General features: G+C 31.9%; 1 protein-coding gene across 1 annotated transcript in view; it reads left to right on the forward strand.

Moving 5' to 3' along the window:
• The first annotated feature begins 22,937 nt into the window (after nucleotides 1–22,937).
• The window catches only part of LOC107867741 (probable protein phosphatase 2C 11), a 31,429-nt gene continuing 29,882 nt past the window's right edge, over nucleotides 22,938–24,484 (forward strand). Inside the window, exon 1 of the mRNA XM_016714125.2 lies at nucleotides 22,938–23,427. Within this exon, the coding sequence (XP_016569611.1) occupies nucleotides 23,198–23,427 (230 nt within the window). The 5' untranslated portion in view covers nucleotides 22,938–23,197. The remainder of the gene's footprint in view (nucleotides 23,428–24,484) is intronic.

A 24,484-nucleotide genomic window follows, 5' to 3' on the forward strand; every position in this document is an offset into this window, starting at 1 on the left:
CTAAATACATACTAAATATGTATTTAATCATACCTAAATACATATTAAATATGTATTTACTCAAACTTAAATACATATTAAATATGTATTTATTCAAACATAACTACATATGTTGTATATGTGTAAGACCATTATTCTTTTAAAACTAAAATTTTGTACCTTAATCTCATTTATTGAATTCATTATTTGATCACACCTTGTTGATACTAAATTCCGAATGTCATTAAACTCCTTTCGAACCTGAATTCAAGGAATTACAATCAGATATGAAAGAAACAAATAAACTAAAGTCTTAAGCATAAATTACCTCATCTCGAAACTTTTCAAACACTTTCTTAGAAACAAGATCATCTTCATTTGAACATTTGAAAAAAGACATATCAGGCGACTCAACCGAAATGTCTTTCCTATCTGAAGGTACTATTTCTTCTAATTGAACCAAATTGAAAGTCGGTGTCTTCACATAAGACATCTTCACAGCACGACTTGGAGTATTCTTTTTTGGTGTATGCTGATCTACACCTTTTGATTGATTCTTCAACTTTTTCTTGGCAGGAGAATACGACAAATCCCCCTAATTTTTTTTTTACTGATTGAAAGCTTCCGTTGAAGTGGTGTATTCTGAAAATCATCATCAAAATCAACATAATCTTCTTTATGACTTCCACCTCTATGGAAAACCTTTGGTATCTGAAAGGTTGAAATCTCCTTTCGTGTCGGTTAAATGTTCTTAAAAATAACCTACAATAGATATTATAACCAGTTAACCTTGACAATAATGCAAATTATTCACCTACTATTTTTGTCATTAACATATATGAAAACAATCAAATGTATTTACAATATAATCAAAACATCACAAAAAATAGTAGTTTTTCAGGAAACTAACTTTATCATTTGCATCATTAAACAAACTTTCCATCAATGTTCATATCGTGGGCGAATAGCATTTGTCTTCCAATTTAGAAGACGTGGAATTTGAGAATCCACCTTGGAAACGACAGTACGAGGGACAGCAGAGCAACACTCGTACAGCCAAATATGGATGGCAAGTGGCATTCCATGAAGCATGTAAAACTTCCCTTTGGGTTTCAACTTATTATTCAAACTCTATATAATTCTTCATATGCAAGAAGTCCCCAAGGATAGTCCCTATAACGATCACTCTCCACCAGATCAAAATGAATGAGGGAAATATTGACGGTATCAACAGACGACAGCAAAAATCCATGAATAAAGTATAAATTAGCAAACTTGAACGCATATTCATCATTGTCCTTCCCCTATATTTTATCAGAAACAGATGCAAATAATTTCTTTTTCTGAATAAAATTGGAACCCCCAAAATACTGATCAATCATTTTGTTAGGAAGGTTTTCATCAAACCCAAAATCATCCCTGTTTGAATGATAATTCAAACCAGTTACTACAGTAAATTCTCTAAGACTAAAATGCAGAGTTGTGCCCTTTGCACGAATGACTATGCCACTTGTAGAACTTTCCGTAGTCTCCAATGCATAACGCATCTCCCTAATTGCACTTGCACAACACAATTCTTTTTCTTCATGAAAACGCCAAAAATACTATCAGTACAGACTTCTTAAACTGATTCTTCGTTAGCATTGCCTTAATACGGTCTTCAATGTCATTGATCGTATGACAACCAATATGTGGTGCAAATTTAGACAATACTCTTGCCATGTATATTTTATCGCGCAAAACCTATAAAACACAAAACTTCAATTATCAATTATCAATTATATGTCTAAAAAGTCCACATATGTATTTATATAAATCATATACAAATACAAATCTTATACATTTTCAAATACAATTTGTTATACAAGACCTCAATACAAAAATACAAATTATGTAATGAAACTGTATGCAAATACAGATCTTAACTTTAACAAATATCATATGTTACACAACAGTTAAATACAAATATACATATATACAAATATACAACTTATCAATTGTACATAACTTATCAAAAAATTTCATAACTTGATAGAAAGCTAAAATAAGCACACAACTTATCAATTGTACATATAAAATACATATAGTAACATATTATACATAAACTACAAAATTTTGCAATCGAAACAATACCTCCTCATCTTTGTCTTCCTCAGACGACGATTCATAATCAAATGAAACAAGGCTTGAATTTTTTGTCGAATGAGATTTTCCTTCTGACTTTCTATTTTTCACAGTTTTTTTATATTTTTTGGATTTTGGGGACAAGGAATCCGTCACTGCTTTCTGTTTCATTGCTTCAACAGACTTTTGGGGATTGTTTCGCTTCTTCAATCTCAACTCTTTTAAGTTAAAACTTCCCTTTGCCTGGGTATTACAAGAAACCAAGTTAATGTTTTCGTCTTGGATTAAACCTAGGCTAAAAGATGGTATTTCATCAAAACTCATAGAACAACTTGCATGTTTTGCCATTATATCAGTAAAAAAAAACCACCCAAATTAAACCCTAAAAAAATCCCCAAATTAAACACACACAGTTATATGGAAGAATATAATGACGAACAAGAAAAAGAAGAAGTTATAATAAAATTGAAATATGCATTAACAGTAAATCACTTACCTTAATAGATAGGTACAAGGTTTATCAAGATTTAAGGAGGAAATCGTGGATTTTGAAAAAAAAAATAGCCTAAGGAGACATTGGAGGGAACTGAAATCTTTGTTAGCGTGAAAATAGGTACAAAGAAGATAAAGAGCCGTGAAAAGGATAAAGTGAAAAAGAAGAGAGTGCAACTCACGCGTTATTAATTAAAATAAGTAAATATTACTACTTTTGCTAATAATTATAATTTTGAGAAATTATTGTTATTAGTTGTACGTCCATTCACCCGACCTGCTTTCTTTCTTCTCCAATAGAGTACAACTCTACGCACTAAACAACACCAACAGCGAACAACTGACAACAACAGTAGTACTTCGACAATAGCAACAGCAAAATCTGACCACACCTTAACCCAAACAACGGCAATCCGATTTCGTCCGTCGACCCAAACTCGAAAACCCGTACCCACGCGCAACAACAATGGCAACAACCAAAATCATCAAAATTTGAATACGAATTCGTACACTTCCAGCTCATCCCCCTTATCCTCTTATCTCAAATTCAAATCTCTCATAAATTCTCAAATTACCCTCAAAATTTTGTGTTCACACATCAACCGTTCTTAATTTTTGCATTCCAAAATTTTCTATAAATACTCCTTCAATTTTATTGCCAAAGGGAGGAAGGTCGAATAGCGGGAACTCGAGAAGCGTGGGATTTTGCTATCCGAAGAAGGATTTCGATGTCGATAAATTTGATAAGACTTGATTGAGCTCGAATTTCTAGGCTAAAAATCTAAGTTCATTTTGGCGATGGCAAGAAGCTCCGACAACGGTCCCGGTGAGCTGCTAAAAAATAGGTGATTACCTCTCCTCCTCCCATTTCTTTCATTTTGTGTTTGGATGTTAGTGTGGGATTCTATGGATGAGTTGGATATTCGTTGTGGTGTAATATTGTTTAAGATAATGGAAGCTTTGCAAAGGCTTCATCTTTAATACGTTTTGCTGGATTATGATTCATTTGTCATCATTTGTCATACAAGGATTTGGTCAATATTTTTTTTTTTGTGTGTGTATGAATAGAGAAAGCGTAGTCTTTCTATCAAAAATACCCCTAAAGATGGAATCTTTTTGTGTGCCGAAATTCTAAGCAGTAGTTGACAACAAGTCAAGTTTTAAATGTAGATTTTTTGTACACATGTGGTATAGGGGAAAATATACCCAGTCTCCATTCACGTTCTCCATGTTGTTCCTGTATTCTTTTTGTTAGACCAGTTATATGAAATGTGAGAGTCTTTATTTTTTTTCCCCTGATTCTGGTTGTCCTGTTGCAAGGCAATGATCATCCCAGTCTATCAGCTTTTGATTGGACTAAATATTCATTGATTTTTCCTAGTTCTTATTATCAAAAGAAGGTCAAGGAATTAAGAATTAGGGTAAAATATCTTTCTTGGTATGACTGACTTAATCTTCCTGGAAGAAGTACCTCAAGTTTTCTTGTTTAAATATGGTGATGAAGTAGATTTATTTCCTGGTAACATATGAACGAAGTTGGTGTTTGACATGATGCAGTTTTTTGTTCTTTTACTGTCTTAATAACAAATGAATGGAATGAAAGGTCTTATTATTCCCTTAGTGTCATTGGTCATTCTTTTTGCTTCCAGAATAATTTGAATTTAGTTGGGATGAATTTAGCCTCATAATAGCGTTAGTCATCTAGCTGCCATGTTTTGTTTGCCAAGAAATGAGTCTCCCATTTTATTTATGTAGCTGCCGGTTTTGGGCTCAAAAGTTTGAATTACTTTCTTGAATAAAGTGGAACATTAATTATATTGCCAATGAATATATGGCCTCTTGTCTTCACTGGAACTTTGGTGCATTTTTTCTTAAATTCATATGGTGTGTATGATATTTGAAGTTTAGGCATACCGTTCAAGACATTCATGCTACTTTATTGTTCATCCCGATTTATTGGAGTTACTTATGTTTTACTCTCTTTATCTGTTTCTCTTTAAAGTTGCAACATTTGCATCTCTCTACTATAGTCATTAATCCTTATCCTTCGTTTGATGAATGTGACGTTCGTACGAGTCCAATGGACCCCTTCCTCTGCATGTCCTTGGTGGGCCAACGTGAGGCCCAATATTATCCAATTATACTTCAAGGTCCAGAGATGGGTAAAGATCATATTGAAAAAGATATGTGTAGCTAAACGCTACATTTGGGAAGCTAGTATACAAGCTTCAAGACAACAACGAAGAAAAATAGAAATAGGCTGAAAAGCCTATAAAAATCGAGGATCGAAGCCGAACAAGTCTAAATGGGTTCAAAAGTCGTTTTTCCTTAAACTCTCTCAGGTCTGGTCCAATGACACTTGGAATTTTGACAGTCTTTCCCTGCAGATCCCCTCTCCTATTAGGGCCCATATTATCAATTCTTTGTTTCCCAACAAAAGAATTGATAAAGATATCCCTTCATGGAGCCTAAATAACAATGGTCAATTCTCTAGCAGCACTGCTTACCAATTCCTAGCCAACAGTAAAATGGATCACACTGTTGCTACACCAAACAGAACCTGGCTTTGAAAAATTCCCACAGCTCACAAAATTAAGTTCTTCCTTTGGCTTCTTCATCACCTTAGGCTCCCTACCAACCTTCAGCTCAACAGAATGGGACTGCCTATCTCTCCTAATTGCCATCTTTGTAGGGATGTTCATGAACATATCAATCATTTATTCTTTGAATGCCTCCATGCCCAGGACTTCTGGAAAGAAATGCTCCAAAACATAGGAAGCGGCTCTACTATCACTATTCAAAACCTCTACCCTCCTCATTGGTTAAGCACCTGGTCTATCTTTAAGCATAAGTCCTTTGATTCCCATATCCTTTGGTCTGAGATTCTCCCTTATTGATTGTGGAATATCTGGTGTGCCAAGAGCCATAATGTGTTCAACAATACAAAAGTCAGACCTTCCTTCAAGCAGGCTTATGCAGAAGCCATGGAATTTAAACTCCTTACCACGAATGGCCAGGTCACAAAGAGGAGGTCCATTATTGAAGTTTGTTGGCAACCGCCACAAGTTGGTAGGTTTAAACTTAACATAGATGGTTCCTGCCTCGGGAACCCTAGGAAGGGAGGGATAGGAGGTTTAATTAGGAACCATAACGGAGAATGAATCCTGGGTTTCAACAAGAGCTTTCTCCATGCCACAAACAATCAGATGGAGCTGCTGGCGCTCCTGGAGGGTCTAACGATCTGTGAAACAAATCAGTTTATGCCCATTAAAATTGATACTGACTCGTTGAAAGTAATCAAACTTCTTCAAAATGGAAATATGTTGTATAACGGAATTATTCATGAGTGCAGGTCCAAGTTAACAGCACTGGGACGTCCAACAGTTAGTCATGTCTATCGGGAACAAAATGTAGTCGCAGATGCGCTTGCAAAACATGGTGCACAGGCGACAAATTTTTAGCAAGCTGAACTTTTGCTAGTTCCTCCAATGTATGCCAAGCAGAAACTACAGGCAGACACATATCAAAGAGTAGTTAGGAACCTTGATGTAGCACAAAACATTCAGTGCCAATATGTAACTCCTATTGTTGTTTTTGATCCAGATTAACAATCTCTGGATATGTTTTGTATAACATTATTATTTTTATTTTAATCTTCAACATCACACAAAGAAAAAAAAACTCCTAAATTTGGTTAATTTAAATTAATTCCCCTTCAAAATTTGTCAATATTACTCTTTTTTATTTGTCACGTAGCACAGTTTAGAATACAATAAAAGAGAGTTTTTATGTTTACTTTTAAAAAGAATTTTTAATCAAAATGGCATTTTATTTTTTCTATGTGTTAAAGTGATTTATTTGAGTTAAAGAAAATTCTACTCAACACTAAAATACATTTTTCTTTAATAAAACATCGAAATTCTTTTTTCATAATTGGTTAAAATTTGATAACTTGTTTGCTTGTTTTCTTTTATTAAAAAAATATTTATTTTCTCAAGTTGATAAAAGGATTGATTGGACTTAGGGTGCATTTGTTGTTTTTTTTTTAAGATTAAATGTTTGAATCTGAATGGATGTCTGAATGATTAAGACGTTTCTAGATCTGAATATTGAATGATTCAGAGTGTTTTTTTAACATCTAAATATATGTAATTTATTTATTTCTAATAAATATGCAAATCAAATTTAAAAAGTAATAAAATATTATATTATATGAAAAAAATATTTAGATAAAGTATTAACTTAAACAACAAATATTATTTGAATGATAATTAAAATATTTAAAGATATAAATAAATATATTATGTTAAATATAATTGATTTTAAATGTTCAAAAAAATATTATGTTAAATATAATTATTGAACTATCTAAATTATTAAAAAAAGATATATCGATTAAAAATTATTGTGATAATAATCATAAAAAATTAAATGTAGCACAAAATAATCTCAATTAAACTAATCCTACAAACTTAATAATTAGTTAAATATAATTTTGACTTAAATGCATAAGTATTTGAATAACTAACTAATAATCATCTAATTTTAACATTTCACTAATGGAAAAAAATCAATAACTAAATTATTGAACTACCAAGTGCTTCAACTTTATTGCATTAGCTTGAATACAAGTTCCTCACGAATATTGTGCATTATCTGAGAATCTTCAACTGTCCAGCTAGGTCCGTTTGTTTCCTTCAATGTTTCTTCTTGTAGTCCTTCTTCATCAAATATTACTTGAGGGGTATCAAGTTGATTAAACAATTCATCATTGATGCTTTCCTTCCTAATAAAATTATTAACTGCAAAACATGCAATAGCAATATCTCTTTGGATATTGATAGGATATGGAGTCATCTTGTCCAATATAGGAAATCTTGCTTTCAATACTCCGTAAGAACGTTCGATAACATTTATAAGTTGTGCATAAGCATGATTAAACTTTTCCTCCTTAGTTATGGCACGCCTACGACGATAATCTCCTAACCAATATCTAATATTACGATACGGCGCTAGAAATTCTCGAGTATTAGAATATGATGCATCACATAGATAATATTTATATGATGTTAAAATAAAAAAGTTGGTTTATCATATTAAAAGGCTAAATAATTATTTTAATAATTTAAATTGTATTACTTACTAGATGGAGGAAATGAAAAACCATTATCTGAATTGGGTACAACTTCTGTTAGAACTCGTGCATCATGTGTTATCCCTTCCTATCCAACATAAACATAAGTGAAGATTATATTGAAGTTACATATTGTCAGAACATTCTGATAGCATTTATCTTTTCCTCTTCCTCTGTAAATAATTTGTTGATTAGCAGGATCAACAACGTGTACTAATGTCTCATCTAGTGCACCTATTGCTCCCTGTCAATTTATAAATTTATGTCAACATAATGAAAAAATATTCTTCTAAAATTTTATACTAATAATTTAAAAATAATACCTTAAAAAATATTTGCAACCTCTTATTATGAGCATCAGGAATATTCATATTCGAATCATATTGTAGGTACAATCATCTCTTTTGCAAATTTCATCATTGCCTCAAGAACCTCATGAAAATATTTGTGCACTGTTTGCGAAGAATACTGAAATCTTCTCTTGATAACGACGTAACGTTCATTATGTCCTATAATAGTTAAAAATATTGCTATCTTTTCTTCGACGAATATATGTTTTCTATTAGTGAGCCATTCATTTTGTTTAAAATGTTGAAATAATCGAACAAATGCATCACGTGACATGCGCATCAATTTTATACATTGTTGATTAGAATCGAACAACATTTCTAGTGTATATTTTTTACCAGATAAAGATGATGCTAAATTTTTATTTCTTCGAACATATGTGAGTCTATAACATTTTCTTTGCCAATATAAGCTCATCAATCATAATATTTGATCATCAATATTCATGTCGAATCTGTTTTACAAATAAAAAAATAATACACAATAATAAGTGCATTTAGCTATATATTCGCAAGATCAGAAATTAATATAACAATAACAAAGTGATTATAAAAATTTTATACTCCTCAGACATAACAAAACATAAAAACAATGCAATTCACCAACAAACATGTTTCATAAGCATCACATATAGCATTAAAAAGTTTCAAAAATTATTATAAAAATTAACTAAAAAATAAAAACAAGATTTCTTGAAATCGGCATCTAATAAATATGCTAGTAATTCACAAAATTAAAGAATTCTCATTTTTACCCATGACTTTAACCCAATTTTCTAATTTATTAGTCTCTGTTGATTTCATCTATGCTTTTCATTAGCTATCACCTTCAAAAAGTATACTAACAGTTGCAGAATACAACGGATCCCCCATCTAAGTCCATCTAATTTTTTCATACATTCTCAACTTCAGGTGTACTATTTTTATTAATCAATAATTTCAATGCGGTACTTATTTTTTCATCAATTTTCAATTGAGATGATTTTTTTTTCTTTCCCATTTTTTTTTCAATTGAAATTGAAGATTAAGATGGAAAATCTTTAAAAGCTTCATCATTTTTTTCATCAACTAGATCTTGTAAATCATCAAGATCTATATTAGTAGATGCAGAAGGGGCACCAGTGCGCGAAATTGTATTACTTGAACTCCAACCATGAATGTTTGTTGCAGTAGAACCCTCAAAGAGTGTTGTACAAAATTCTGAAAAGGGTAGTGGTAATCTTTTCAATGACTTTGCTTTTGGATGAGTCTACATTCAAATATAAGAAGTCATACTTGTTATATACACCTTAAACTGTAATCTTGATAGAAAAATAAAAGGAGAAAAAAATACTATATAATAAACTAACCTTTATATATTCTTCCCGCTCACTATTAGATATTTGAATATTATTGGTTGTTGAATCACAAATATTGCCTGTCTTTTTAGTTAGTGGCAACCAAGCTTGTTATTTTTCTTTTATATAATCGTATTGGTTCTTCATCTTCTTTTGTATAGCTACAAAGTTATGCGTAGTCGCCAAGACAACTTTAATTCTATCCCATGATTCAGCTTTCAAACTACTTCCATATCTCCCGTTCAATGATACTTCTTGAATACAAGATTCTAAAAAAGTTATTAGAACATCCATTCTCCAAATCCATTTGTCACTACTTTATTTCATAACTAAAATATAAAATTCTAATTTCATTATCAAATATAAAATTAATAAACTAAAAAGTTTGTTCCATAACTAAAATATAAAATTTTAATTTCCTTAATGATCAACAAGCTAATTTTTAAAATACTGCATCAAAAGTTTGTATAGAAAATTTTATTTGTGCCTACTTATAATACCCCACACTTTTTTCTAACTAAATTTAGCTCCTAGAATGTTAAGGGTTAGCTTCAAAGATGAATAACCTTTGATACATAGACCCTTCATTATGTAGAAAATTGAATTAACTTTTCAACGATGTCAATTTTGCCTAAATTTGATACTCGGTTGAGAAGTTATAGCATTTTTAGTAAAACAGTATGTCATTTAGGCAAGCACCATGTCACGGTGAAGGAGAAATTGACAATTGTCAATTTCCAGTGGACCTCCGCGATTGATCTGCGTCGCGTTGAAGTCTCAAGTCCCGTTCGTCAACTTCCAGTAAGGCGACGCTATTTCACCGCGTTGCGTTGAGGGACATAATGGGGCTCGTCCCTTTTTCAGTAGCCTGACGCGATTACACCGCGTCGCACCGTCGCTCAAAATGGCAATGGTCCTTTTTTCAGTGAGCCACCGCGATAGTGGCGCGTCGCAGTGGAAGACCAAATCGAATTTTTTTTCTTTTTCAGTTCCAATTAAAAATTTTAAAAAGGGCAATTTAGTCGAATCCCAAGCCCCCAATTCATCAAAAACAAGGAATTAAACCTATTCTAAGCACTTCATGTCCTCTTTTCATTAATTCTCTCTAAAAGAAAACCCTAAAGTTCAAAACTTACTCCAAGAGATCCAATTTCCTCCATTATTCCTCCAAGAAAGCTCAAGATTAAGGATTCCCAATTCAAGAACTTCAAGAATCCATCTTTATAAGCACAAATAGGAATCCAAAATCAAGTGTTCTCATCAATTTCATCAAAGGTATGTGGGGTTTTATGAACAAGGATATTCTTTCATCCTTTACCCAAAACTAGTTTTTAATTACAAATTTACATGATTTTGTATGAATATACATGAGTTTCAAATTATGGTTCATACCCATTATTGTTATTTGCAAGTTTATGAGATTTCAAAGTGATTTAGAAGTTGAATTGCATGACAATCTTTGTATTTTTATATGTATTGCAGTAAATCCCAAATTTTGAGTTGAATATCAATATTTACATTATCAAGCATGAATATTATGATGTTTAACATGAATTTGATGCATGGGTCATTAAGCCTTAATTGAGTATTGTTATTTCAAGTTTGATTGTGCTATAAGCACCCTATGACTAAATTATTTTCATATTTTGATAAAGATTTGATCTTTTGATCTCAGTTTAGATATGAAATCCACTTTACAGTTTCAGAATACAGTTTAACTTAGCAATTATACAATTGGTTTTCGTAATAAACTATTATACTAGATTTTTAAAGTGGATTTCTAACAAAATGAACATACAGATTAAAGGGAGTAGTATTTAGCACTGAGTTGGGTATGTTCTCATGCCCCAGAACTAAGAGCCAACTTAGGTTCAGATTATCAGATTATTCCTATTTCTTTATGGATGACAGATATAGATATGATCGCTTAGATTAGGTTATACTCCTTGGCAAGAGTATGACACCTTTTCTCAACGTGAGGTTTTCCCATAAGGGAACGAGACGTTGGACACCAGGATAGCTCACATGGTTTATGTCGGTTAGAAGAACCTCTCTACAGAAAAGAGTAATCCTAATAGTAAAGATTGTACAAAATAGTTTTAAAAAAGATTTTCCTACAGACTAAAGATTTTAGAACAGAATAATCCTAACAGAAAAGCTTTTAGGAATTAAGTCTAAAGGCTCACAACTTTATTCAGACATTGTTATACAAAAAATATTAGCTATGAGATTTCAGATTTTCAGATTTCAGATACAGAAGTAAGTCCTTTCTACACTTGGACAACTTGATTTACAGATAGAACACTAATACAACTATCAGAACTAAATGTTATGACTCACTAGATTTATGCAACATGTTTTGCCATTTTTTATTATGATTTACAGATTTAAGATATTTCAGCTTATGTGAGTCATTTACATTTAGCATGCATTGTTTTACAAATTATGAAGATGTTGAGACATTATTTTACTTATGCATTCACCCCCTTATACTCAATACATCCTCAAAGTAATGATCCACATATACGTTTATGTGCTATATTGTCTCATAATGTAGGTTCAGGTGCTCAGTTCCATCAGCGCGAGTGATTTCGAGCATCTCTCCTTACATCCCGATAGTTGGTGAGTCCTCATAGTTTGGAGACTTAGACATTCATTTTCTTTTCAGCTTTTCATTATTGATGATTCAATATTTTCAAATGGTTCGAGTCAGTTGGAAGTTTGTCCCAGTGACTCTCTAGTTATTAGTAGTAGAGGCTTGTTAGACCGCTAGATACGTTTTCAGATTATTCAGCATTGATTATTCAGAGTATTGAGTTTAGTTTTTTCCAGAGATTATTTTCAGATATTCTCAGTTTGCTCAGATAGGTTTCCGCATTCTAGTTTTGATATCATATTTATATTCCCTTGGTATGAGATTCAAACTTAGTAGAAGACAGACAGGGTTAGCTTAAGGCCACTCGTATTCTTGAGCACCGTGTGACGTCTCGGAATTAGGTTTTGAGGCGTTACACTATCCTAAAAAAAAAAATTGATTATTGATGGGACAGTTTTAAAATGCAGGAAATTACACCTAGTTGCCCTCAAATGGGTGTTTGGGTGTTTTAGAATTATGAAACCCTACTTTCTCCATGAGAAGCTTTTCAAGATAAAAAATAACGAATATTAATCATGAGACAAAACTAATTAGACATACAAGTTCCTCTCATAAACAAATAGAGACAAAAGATTAAAATACTCAACATGTCATTACTGGTAAATTTGATTTATAATATTAGACGAAAAAAATCTACTATACCTAACTTGTTGCACAGAATACACATGAGAATTTCTCTCATTCTTAATTATTGTCAGAATGTATGAAACTAATGTAATGTTTTCTTTATAAATTAAAAAAATATTATTTTTATACATAAGAAATTTTAAAATCAAAATATAAAGGGTCCGGTTAATCATGCAGTAGACCTTGGCTGAATCAACCAATCAAAAAATGTTCTTTGCAAATCCTTTTACTTTCTCTCTTCAAAGTAAAAAGGGTCGTCTCCTCAATCATGCATTCATCGTTGTGGTATACGGAAGCAGCTGAAAGCCACATATTTGTCTCGTTCTCAACAAATTTGTTCTTATTGAAATGTATTTATTGACAATGATTCTACCTTATATAACACGAGCGGTGCATATAAATACTTAGCATAATTATATGAAAATATTATACTATACATAATCCAAAATTCTCATTCTACCAAATATTTAATAATCATCAAAAGAGTTGTACAAAACACGCTACTAAGCTATATCTACATGTGTATTACAGAGTATATAATAATAAAAAAAAAGATTATAGACAAATTTTGTTATCAAAATAAAAAATTGCAAGCAGAAATTTAAAGTTCTTCAGCAGCAAATAGTGATTACGCAAATTGAAAACTAAAGTATTTATAAAAAAATTTGGTGAATCATACCTAAAAGAGAAGAAAAACAATACGAAAAGGAAAAGAGAGAGAGAGAAACATGAGGAGAAGGAGAGAGAGCAGCGTGAAGAGAGAGGGTGAAAACAACGTATATAGAGAGGAAAATAACAAAGTTAGAGAGTTCTGAGGGAATAAATTATGTTTTAAAAAGAATCTGAATAGCATTCAGACTCTTTTTCATATCTACTGATTCAGAGGTTTTCAGATACATTAAGAGGCAGTTTAAAAAAAAAAAAATACACTTAATAGACTGAAAGTTGAACCATTCAGATTCAGACCTCCATTAAGTGCAAACAAATGAGGCCTTAGGCTGTATTTGTTTTTATTAAGATTCAATCTGAATGATTAAGATGTTATCTTCATATCTGAAAACTGAATAATTAAGACTATTTGTTTTTCAATATCTAAATATGAAAAATTTATTTATTTACATATATTATAAAAAATATAATTCAAATAAAAAATAATTATATATTAAAAAATATTTTATTTAATACAATAAAATTATTATTTGATTGTAAAAATTATTTATATTTGTAGTGATGATGGAGATAATTTGTAATTGTGGTGGTGGTGGTAATGATTGATATTAGCGATTAGTAATGTTGGTGGTGATAGTTGTGATGGTAAAGCTGTTTGGTATTATAGTGACTGTTATGATGCTGACGATTGATAGTGGTGGTAGTAGTGATGTGAAGTTGGTTGATATTAGTAGTTGGAGGTGCTAACTATGATTGACGATGTGTTGGTGATAGTTGGAGATGTTGTTAGCTATGATGGTAGAAATGGGTATTAGTAGAGATATATTGTAGCGATAATGGTGGTTGAAGTGGTGGTAGAGGTGGTTGAAGCGATGGTAAAGGTGGAGACAACGGTGACAATGGTGGTGGCGGCTGAAGAATGTGTGGATGTTGATGATGTGTTAGTGGTAGTTAGCGGTGACGCTAGTTGTGATGTATGAGTTGGTTAGTAGTTGGGATCGGTCGATAGTGGTTAATGATGGTGGTGGTGTTGGCGTTGATGGTGGCGATAGCGATAGATATAATTAAAATAATAGAGGTGATAGATATGGTAGCGGCTGAAAATATTGGTTAGTAATAATTTTGATTGTGAATGATGATTGTGATGGTGGAGGTGGTTGGTGGGGGTGGTTGGTGGCTAAATGGTAGTTGACAACGGTGGTGGTGACAGAGGTGGTTAGTGGTTGTGACTGATGATTATGGATAGAGTGGTAATGAATCTTGTCCAATACTTAGATCTGAATGATTAAGACTTAGTTCTAGATTTGAATAATTAAGACCTATTCAGGCCTATTAAAAGTCAATTTTAATGAAAAACAAATGTACTTAATGGTCTGAAGTCTGACTCATTCAGAGTCAGACCCCATTAAGTCCAAACAAATGAAACCTTAATAACTAAGTTTATATTGTGTTTAAGATATCAAGAAAAAATACGTGAGAATCTTAAGTGCCATATCTCGACGCTGTGTTGTAATTTCAGATGAAATTTTGAGTGAATGCAGGAGTATGTGATTAACAATTTGTAAACTTTTACGGTAAAAGTATTGAATGTATGATGCTATGAAGAACAGGAAGATTATGAAGGAGATCAATATGGATGTTGGGGGAATACGGTGAAGCATTTGTTTGGAATTGTTTAGTAGCGGCAAATATTAAGAGGCGACGTTTGCTTGAAGGGGTTTCTGCGGAGATTAGTGTTGTACCACGCTTTGGATAATGAATTCTATAAATTTTGTAAAAATGTAAAAATTATTTTCTTGCTTCCCGGACTCAATAAATATTAATTTTTTATCTCAATTTATGTGGCATAGATAAAATTTAAAAAATCAATTACATTTTTTTTGTATGATTTTAAAATATTTTAAGGTGTTAATTAGGGATTTATAGTAATTTTACATAATTTTTAGATACTATAAGTTACTCTTTTTGTCCCAATATATGTGACACTACTGAAATATTTGAGAAAGTCAATCAAATTTATTATAAAATATTTAAATATTTTAAGTTGTTAATCATTATGATTTATCTACGTAATTTTTCAATTTTTATGACATAGATAGAATTTAAAAGTCAAACCAATTTTTTATATAACCTTCACATATTTAAATTTGTTAATTATTGTGAATTATATTAATTTTCACGATATTTTCAAATAATATATAACTTTCTCTATTCCTATTTATGTTGCAATGATAGAATTTTGAGTTAATAAAAAAATTTATGTGCATTAGAATAATTTAAATTATTAATTATCATAATTTATAATGAGTTAATCAAAAAAATTTATGTGCATTAAAATAATTTAAATTATTAATTATTATAATTTATAATATATTTTTTATAATTTTTAAATATATAACAAATAAAAATGAGATTACAAAAATATTCTCAGGAGCAGGCAGCTGGAAGCATGACAAGCGCCAGTAGTCTGCCAATATATATATTCATATATATAATAATTTACACCTCAACCTAGCTCCTTATTCTCTTGCACAACAACAAAATCGTTTTTCTAAGAATTCGTAGGAGCATAACATAGAAAACAAATACAAATGTGAAAATAAAATAACGACATAAAATTTTAGAACTAAGTCAAGACAAAAAATTCACTAATCACAACAATAATCTCTTATTCGCCCTTTGAAGTTCATATTGTTGTGTCAATTTGCACTTTTTTAAAAATTATTTGCATTACAACTAAAATATTTGTTGATCTTGTTATCTTAAATATGTCACGTGAAAAGTTGAAATTAACCCAAAAAGGAAAATATTTGTTGATCTTGTTATCTTACTTTTTGTATTTGTTATATTATTATTGATCCTAAGCCGGGGGCCTATCAGAAACGGCCTCTCTACTTCTCTTGAGGTAGTGGTATGATCTGCATATACTCTACCCTCCCCAGACCCCACTAGGTGGGAATGCACTGAGTATGTTGTTGTTGTATCAAATTAAGTAATGTCTTTTTTTTTTTTTTTTTGGTAAAATCAAATTAAGTAATGTCGAATACTATTTATTTGATTTTTCTGTGTCGAAATATGTAGTGTATTGTTTGTTCTAAATTCTAACATATATTTTTCCATCTTTTGATTCTTCCGCTTGTTCTTGTGTAGGTCTTCTCCTTTTCATGTCTCATTTGTCTTATGAGATGGGAGGCAATATCTTTTCTGTCAACTCTAAGTTCGTGACATAGTAAACGGAAATTTTTGCCACCATTATAACACTAATGATCAAAAATATAAAATCATCTTTTTGTAGTGATCTCTTCCTCTCTGGTCTTAGAAAAAATGAGTTAGTACCTAGTTAGAAAAAGGACATATATTACCTCGTAGAAAAAGCTTCAGACCTGCAAGTTAATCAGAGTAAAAGTTTTATGTACTTTGGAGGTGTTACTACTAGGAATAGAATTACACAGATGCTGGGAATTGAACAATGCCAGCTTTCCTTCAAATACCTGAGGAGACCACTAGCTACAAAGAAATTATCAGGTTTTGAATAGCAATCTCTCATACAGAAGTTAGTATCAAGATTTACCTCATGGGCGTCTAAGAAACTCTCATATGCTGGAAGGTTTTGCAATTAGTTAAAACAATGATTTTTGAAATACATTCCTATTGCTCATAGTTATTTTTTATTCCTGCAAAGGTAATAAAAGCTATTGAAGCTTACTGTGGGAGTAACTTGTGGCCTGGTACTAATGAGATCTCAAGAACAGCTTAGTAGCTTGGAGTACTGTATGTGTCATGACCCAAAAGTTGAGGTCATGATGACAACTATCCCAGCCCAACTTTAGTAGTTGAGCTAAACTCCCAAAGAGGAAAGAAGATCGAATTAATACACAAAATAAGACAAACGATATTTCACAAGTCAAGTCATGCTCGTTAAAATAAAATCCAAAATAAGCGGAAGTTTGAAGTAAATAACATAAACACCCTCAAAATTTGGTGTCATAAGTACAAGAACATCTAAAGCATAATCTAGTGAAAATACATAGTCTCTCTCTGAATATAAAATAAAGACATGAAAAAGATTGGAGGAGGTCTAAAAATCAGCTTGAACCCTAGAGCATGTCAGTACCTCGGATCAACCATCAAATAATATGATTAGCTGCCGTATCTCGTATACTTGAACTAGAATTTGCACCGAAAGAGCACAGTTGGAGTAAGTACGTTCTACTTGTACTCAACAGGTATCGACTGACTACTTGTACTTGAATTTTTTTTTTTAATCCGATGGGAGGGTTTAGGTCCATATAAGTCAATAGCATATCTAGTAAAAGCATCAGTAACACTAGCTATAAGTAGATCATTGATTACCATACTTCCTCTGAATAGTACATGCAAGTAGAAAAGTTTTCAATGTCACCTCACACAGTCCCTACTATACATATATATATATATACTAAATCAAATAGAAACAAGCATTCACGAAAGTGCATACCTGATTACATATCAAGTAACACATAAAGGAAAACACATGATAAACATATGTAAATGCAATGTATTGGATGATGAAGTGAATAATTGAAAGTTATTGCATGACTTTCTGTATACCAATCGAGCCTTAATTCTCCCAAAATAGGATCCATAGGGGTTTGTAACTCGTATACTATCACAAATTTTAACCAATCTTAACTCATATCTCAATTCCCCCTGACCGATAAATTCCTCGATTTAGGTATTTTTAAAAGTATCTCATTTTCAAATTAGTGTTCCTCAATAGTATCGATATCTCATGAATATATATGTATGAATGAGGATGTAATGTTCACAATCAATTAAGTATGAAGAGAACAAATCCATTCAATACGTGCATAAGTGAGCCCAGAAATCAATTTAGCATGTGAATATTTCATAATATCAATTCTAGTTTGGTACCACTGGAATAAATATATATGCAAGACATCATTAATATCATATTAGCCCAAAACTCGGGCATTTCAATCATGATAAAGGCAAATAATGTTCAATAAGATCTATAATATCAAATAAAGCTCCAACACATGCAATATATATTATTACAAGTCAACAACAACAGAATATAAGCCATCACACGGGAATCACACAATATGCAATAGCTCAAAAAATAGTTTCATAGTTATTTTTCCCAAATTATAGCATAATACTTATTTATTAACTATCCAGCCTTGTTTGAAGAAAATTAAGTCATAACATACCTCGAAGAGTCAAAATTCAAGCCTAATGTCCTTCAACACGGAGTCTTTCCCTCTCAAACGATATTGAAATCAACTAAAAATACAAATACAACATCTACGTTTTAAAAGAAAACTAATGATACTCATATTGATGATATTTAAGTCAGATATAAAACAAAAAAGTTAAAATCAAAATTTTATTTTAGAAACAGCTTCTCCAAGGTTATAGGAGTCTATAGTTGAAAACCCACATGAAAATGAGTTAAACGAAGGTTCAAATAAAAAAAAACTTTTTAAAGCTTTATTGACAAAATCCTCATAAAACTCATTTTGAAATTAAGATTAAAAAGTTTTTTCGATGATATAATCAATGTAAAGTAGTGAAAATAATATTTTAGAGCGTATCCAAGCTCAAATGGTGTTGAAAACCCTAAAAATCGTCCAAACTCGAAGCTCAAAGGTCCAAAATAGAGGAAAATCACAAAAAAGTAAACTATATATATTTTTCCCAGCATTGGCCGCATGACCGCTTAAACGGCTGATGACCGCTAAAGCTGCCTGACCACCAATGCTGGCTCTATTAGAGTGGTAAAGTGGCCACTTTGGTGATGGGGTGACTGGTCAAGTGATCGCTAATATGGTACATTGTCACTTAAGCAGCTATCGCTAAAGCGGCAACACCAACAACTTTGTTTGTTTGCAAAGCTATTGATTGACTCCTTGGAATTCATTTAAAATTATGCTACTAGTCTAAATTCGACGTTCTAGACTCAATAGCAATGTTATATTTTTAAAAAAAATTATTTTCAATAAATTAGCCCCCGAGACCCCTTTAAGGCAAATTTCACTAGTTTTCAAATGGAGGGTTGAAATGTAAACTATAGATTTTGAACTTGAACCAACCACGCTACTAATTCAAACTTGATATTTCGAATCTAATGAAACTGTTTAAATCGTTGTCCGACACTTGAAACAACAAATATTAACCGAGTCAACTATAGGACTTTTAAAGCCTCTAAAAACCTTAAACTCTCCCAAAATCCTCCCAAAGGCATTGAAAACTGGGCCAACCATCCCCACTCCCCAAAACCAACATATACTACGGAGAAGGATGGATTGATCAAATCACATAAAAATTTTCACAAATCAGATCATTACAACATGTTTGCCCAAAGCTAATAGAGGTATGCATTGTTTGATCTAAATCTCAAGTTGTGGAATAAAACAACAATGGCAAAAACAATGTTGGGATTTGACGTATAAGCAAGATGCACTTTAGGTCAAATAGGTCCATGAAATACATTTCAAAGGTAGAATGATAAACTAGGTTCCTACAACTCTAACATGTTAGCTAAATGGTAAAGAAAATCCTGATTGAAGGAGTTTTGGTTAGTCAAATACATAAGTCACCTTCCATAACCAAAAACACGATCCATCAAATTTATATGCAGATTCTAGGTGACTATCTCAAAGTTGACTGAATGCACATTGTATGTAAAAATGAGGCAAGACCAAAATTAAATTTTACATTAGAAGTCTACTAGCATGGGTATCATCATACAAACGATAGGTCGATAAGATGGGGGAAGATTTGGATCTCAAATGTATGTTGTATGGTGTGATGACGGAAACTAAAAAACATTTTTTCACGGCATGTTCATTTGTCAGGCAGCTTTGAAAGAGATTAATGAATTGGTTCCACTGGTCGTCTTATGAAACACTGAATAGTTTGCAAATGCAGTAACTCATAATCAAGGAGACAAAAGGCAGAGCAATCATGACTCTCAAGTGTTGAAACTAGTCTTTACTGAAGTTATTCATTCAATCTGGCCTCAGAGAAACTCTAGAATTGTTGAAGCAAAGAGTAAAGAGCTTGTGACTATTGCTAAGGAAAGTGTGTGTGTGTAATGTTAGAGCTTCACCTCTGCTTAGAATTTTTTTGCAGCTGTTCTCTTTTTGATGTATAAGGAGAGTGCTAATGGTTAAAATATTATTTCTAAATCAAAAAATTGAATGATTAAGACATGACTATTTATTTTTCAACATCTGAATATGCAAAATTTATGTATTTGTATATATAATAAAAAATATAGGTTTTTAAAAAAAGTTAATTATATATTAAAAATATTTAATTTAATATAACTAAATTATTATTTAATTAGAAAAAATATTTATTTTCATTAGTGATAGTGGAGATGGTTTGTACCGGTGGTGATGGTGATGATTAATGTTATGACTAGTAATATTGATGGTGATAATTGTAATGGTGGAGATACTTGGTATTGTAGTATCTGTCATGATGATGATGATTGATAGAGGTGGTGATGATTATGATGTGAAATTGGTTGATATTAGTTATTAGAGGTGTTGATTACAATGACTAAAAAATGAACGCATGATGATATGTTGGTGGTAGGGGTGTACAGACCAAACCGTCAAGTCAAACCAAATCGAAGAACCAAACCAAACCGAGAAAAGAAACCGACTTATGGTTTGATTTGGTTGGTTTGGCGTTTGCAAAAAAAAATCGACCATTCTTAGTTTGGTTTGGTGTTAACAAAAAAAAATTCAAACCGAACCCAAATCAAACCGCTATAATACATACATACATATAGATAAATATATATAAATATATATAAATATAAATATATATATATATATATATTTATATATATGTATGTATGTATATAATTATATATATTTATCTATATGTATGTATGTATGTATATATGCATATATATAATTTAACTTTTTATACATAAAATATTAATTATAAACTACTTTTTCAATTAGTTTTATTAATTTTCAATATTTAGAAAGTAGAGGTGTGTGTGTATATATATATATATATTAATTAAGTTGTAATATTTGTCCATTAATTGCTAATAAAATGATTCAAAACCCAATATAAACTTAAAACTTAAACTTTTCACTCTCCATCTTACTTTTTAGTTTCAAGAGAGTTTTTCGCTTCTCATTTTTTCATAATAGAGTTTTTTCATTAGAACATGAGTGAACACATACGTGATCTAGTCTTCAATCACAATATAATTGTAAAAAATAAAGATTATAAAAAAATCAAGAAAACCCGAAAAAATCGAAAGAACCGACTAAAATCTAAATCGAAAAAACTAATTTTATGTTGGTTTGATTTGGTTTATAGTTTTAATAAACCGACATAATTGGTTTGGTTTTTATTCAATAAACGACCAAACCAACCCGACTTATGTACACCCCTAGTTGGTGGTAATTGGAGACACAATTAACTATAATAGTGTAGATGGTTGTTAATAGAGATAAATTGTAGTGATGGTAGTGGTTGAAGTGCTGGTAGAGGTAGCGATACCGATGACAATGATGGTGGTGATGGATGAAGAATATGTGGAGATTGATGATGTATTAGTGGTAGTTAGCGGTGATACTAATTGTGACAGATAAGTTGGTTGGTAGTAGGATTGGTCGGTAGTGGTTCATGATGGTGGTGGCGTTGGAATGGTGTTAGCATTGCGGCGGTGGCAGCGGTGGCGGTGTTGGAATTGGTGGCGTTGGCAGCGTAGCGGGTGGATATAATTAAAATAATGGAGATGGTAGATCTTGTAGCGGCTGATAATAGTGATTGGTAACGATATTGGTTGTCAGTGGTGACTGTGATGGTGGAAGTGGTTGGTGGTGGTGGTGATTGACGGTGGCGGTTGACAATGGCGGTGGTGGAAGAGGTGGTTAGTAGTAGTGATTGGTGATTTTGGATAAAGTGACATTGAATATTATCCAACACAAGAATACCTCTTAATGATATTCAAACTTGCTCCATAAATGATTAAGACTTATTAAGAGCTAAAATCTTAATAAAAAAACAAATGTACTTAATAATCTAAAGTATGAAACATTTAGATCCAGACCTTTATTAGCGCAAACAAATAAGCCCTTAGTGATTAATACAATTAATTAGTTACGAGAAAAAAAAATCACATTCAATTATATAGCTCAAATAAAGCTAAAGTTAATTTAATTTTAATAAATTACTGTATCTAAATGATGGACAACATTTGCAAGAAAGATTAAGTTGGATTTATCAGAATGCAGAAAGTTTAATAAATGTAACGTGAAATATTAAATTGATGATTATATATAATTCAATCATATTAGATTTATCGAAGCATTCTTTACTTATTAATAAAAGAATCCACATATTTTTATAACTAATCAATTTATTACTTTACATAATTTAGTTATATTCAAAAATCATCTCTTTATTCTCGTCAAATTTCATTAGAGAATTCATTTTAAATAGCCAAATTTCATTTGAGAATTTTTTTTAAATATGTTATTATTGCTGTACATAATTAAACTATATGTATAATCATCATCAGTTTAATAAATGTCATGATCCAAGGACATTAATTTAACTGTATTTGTGGTGCAGAATCTAACAACTAATTTATCGCAGCTTCTTTTTCCGTTAATATACGCAGAAAAGGAAAGTAAAACGAAAGGAGTACTGAGAAAAACAGTTAGGATTAGGGGCAAAAAAGGTAACTAATCCATAATTCGATTCCCAAAAAAAATATAAAAAAAAAGATCATCCAATAATTTGATCCTCTTATTCGCAAAAGTTAAAAAAACTGAATGCGGCGACTGCGATGAACGTTAACAAGGAACAATCCGATCGTGATCTTCCAGAACCTTCTCCGTCCATGGAGAAACCTACGCCGGCGCCGGTACAGTCACCGTCACCGTCACTGCAACCACCGATAGAGCCCACTGCGCCGCAGCCGCCGTCTCTGCCGCAGATGAAACAGACGCCGTCATCAACAACTGTCACAATTCCTTCTATTGATCCCAATTCTCTATTTAGCGGCGGCGGTATTAGGTAACTGCATTATTGCTATATTTCCTTAATTTTATTGCTTTATGCTGAATTTATTCGCCGTTAGTTGTAAATTAGTCATTGTGATTTTCAGTTTGCTTATGGTTCCAGAAATGATTACTAGCACTCCGTTTTTCCTACTACATTATGGTGTACTGTTTATGTATTCATGAGTTTGTGATTAATTTGATTCTTTCTTGTAGTGTTAGAAATGAGAATGACAGTCCGCAGTTGCTATTTCTACTCGAAATCATTGTGTAAAGTTGCTATATTTATTAGGTTTTCTTACAATTTTTTTCCCGAAGTGTTCTTTGATATACAAAATGGGTAGTATTTACAAACGTGTGAGATGAGCATATAAAGGGGGCACCCCAAACATCTAGCCAACAATCACAATTTTCTATTTCTGCTGGCTTTGCTAGCTTGCATGACGGGCTGTAAGACTAAAATTTTTCTTTTTTAATGGAAAAGACCGGATTTCTAAGCTCGATATGGGGCTCAAAAAATCCTGAATTCCTGTTTTGTGACCCTGAAATGCTAGAACAAAGTTTCACATGGACCCACCAAGTTTGGTACAGAATAAAGTCGGACGAAAAATTCCAAAAATCTGTGAACTAACAGACACCGAGAACTGAAAAGGATCCTCAATATATGGACTACCCCATCCCTATCTCAGTGTGTCATCCACTGAGTCACTGACTGACTTTTTCTTACCGCTGCACTGGAGTCCCTATCTCACCAAATATAAAAGCAGTAGAGAGAGCCCTCAGCAATGGTCTCTGTACCCTCCTGGAATAAGGAAATACCAAATTGCAAAAAGAGCAGTCAGACATCCATATTTCTTTTTCTTCACACTCACTTTGTTCAAGCCTCTATCTTTCCAATGTTCCTACAACTATTTCAGGAAGTACTTATTAGATGTTGAAAGTTACAATAATCAAAGACCTGAGTTCCAAAGATGTAGCAAGAAATGACCCACATCCTCCCCATGTTTCGTACACATAGTGACGCATGATCCTGATAAAAAATATTTATGATGATGCATTTACTCCTTAAATTA

Source organism: Capsicum annuum, chromosome 4 (genome assembly GCF_002878395.1).
Source record: "Capsicum annuum cultivar UCD-10X-F1 chromosome 4, UCD10Xv1.1, whole genome shotgun sequence".
Classification (NCBI taxonomy): Eukaryota; Viridiplantae; Streptophyta; class Magnoliopsida; order Solanales; family Solanaceae; genus Capsicum; species Capsicum annuum.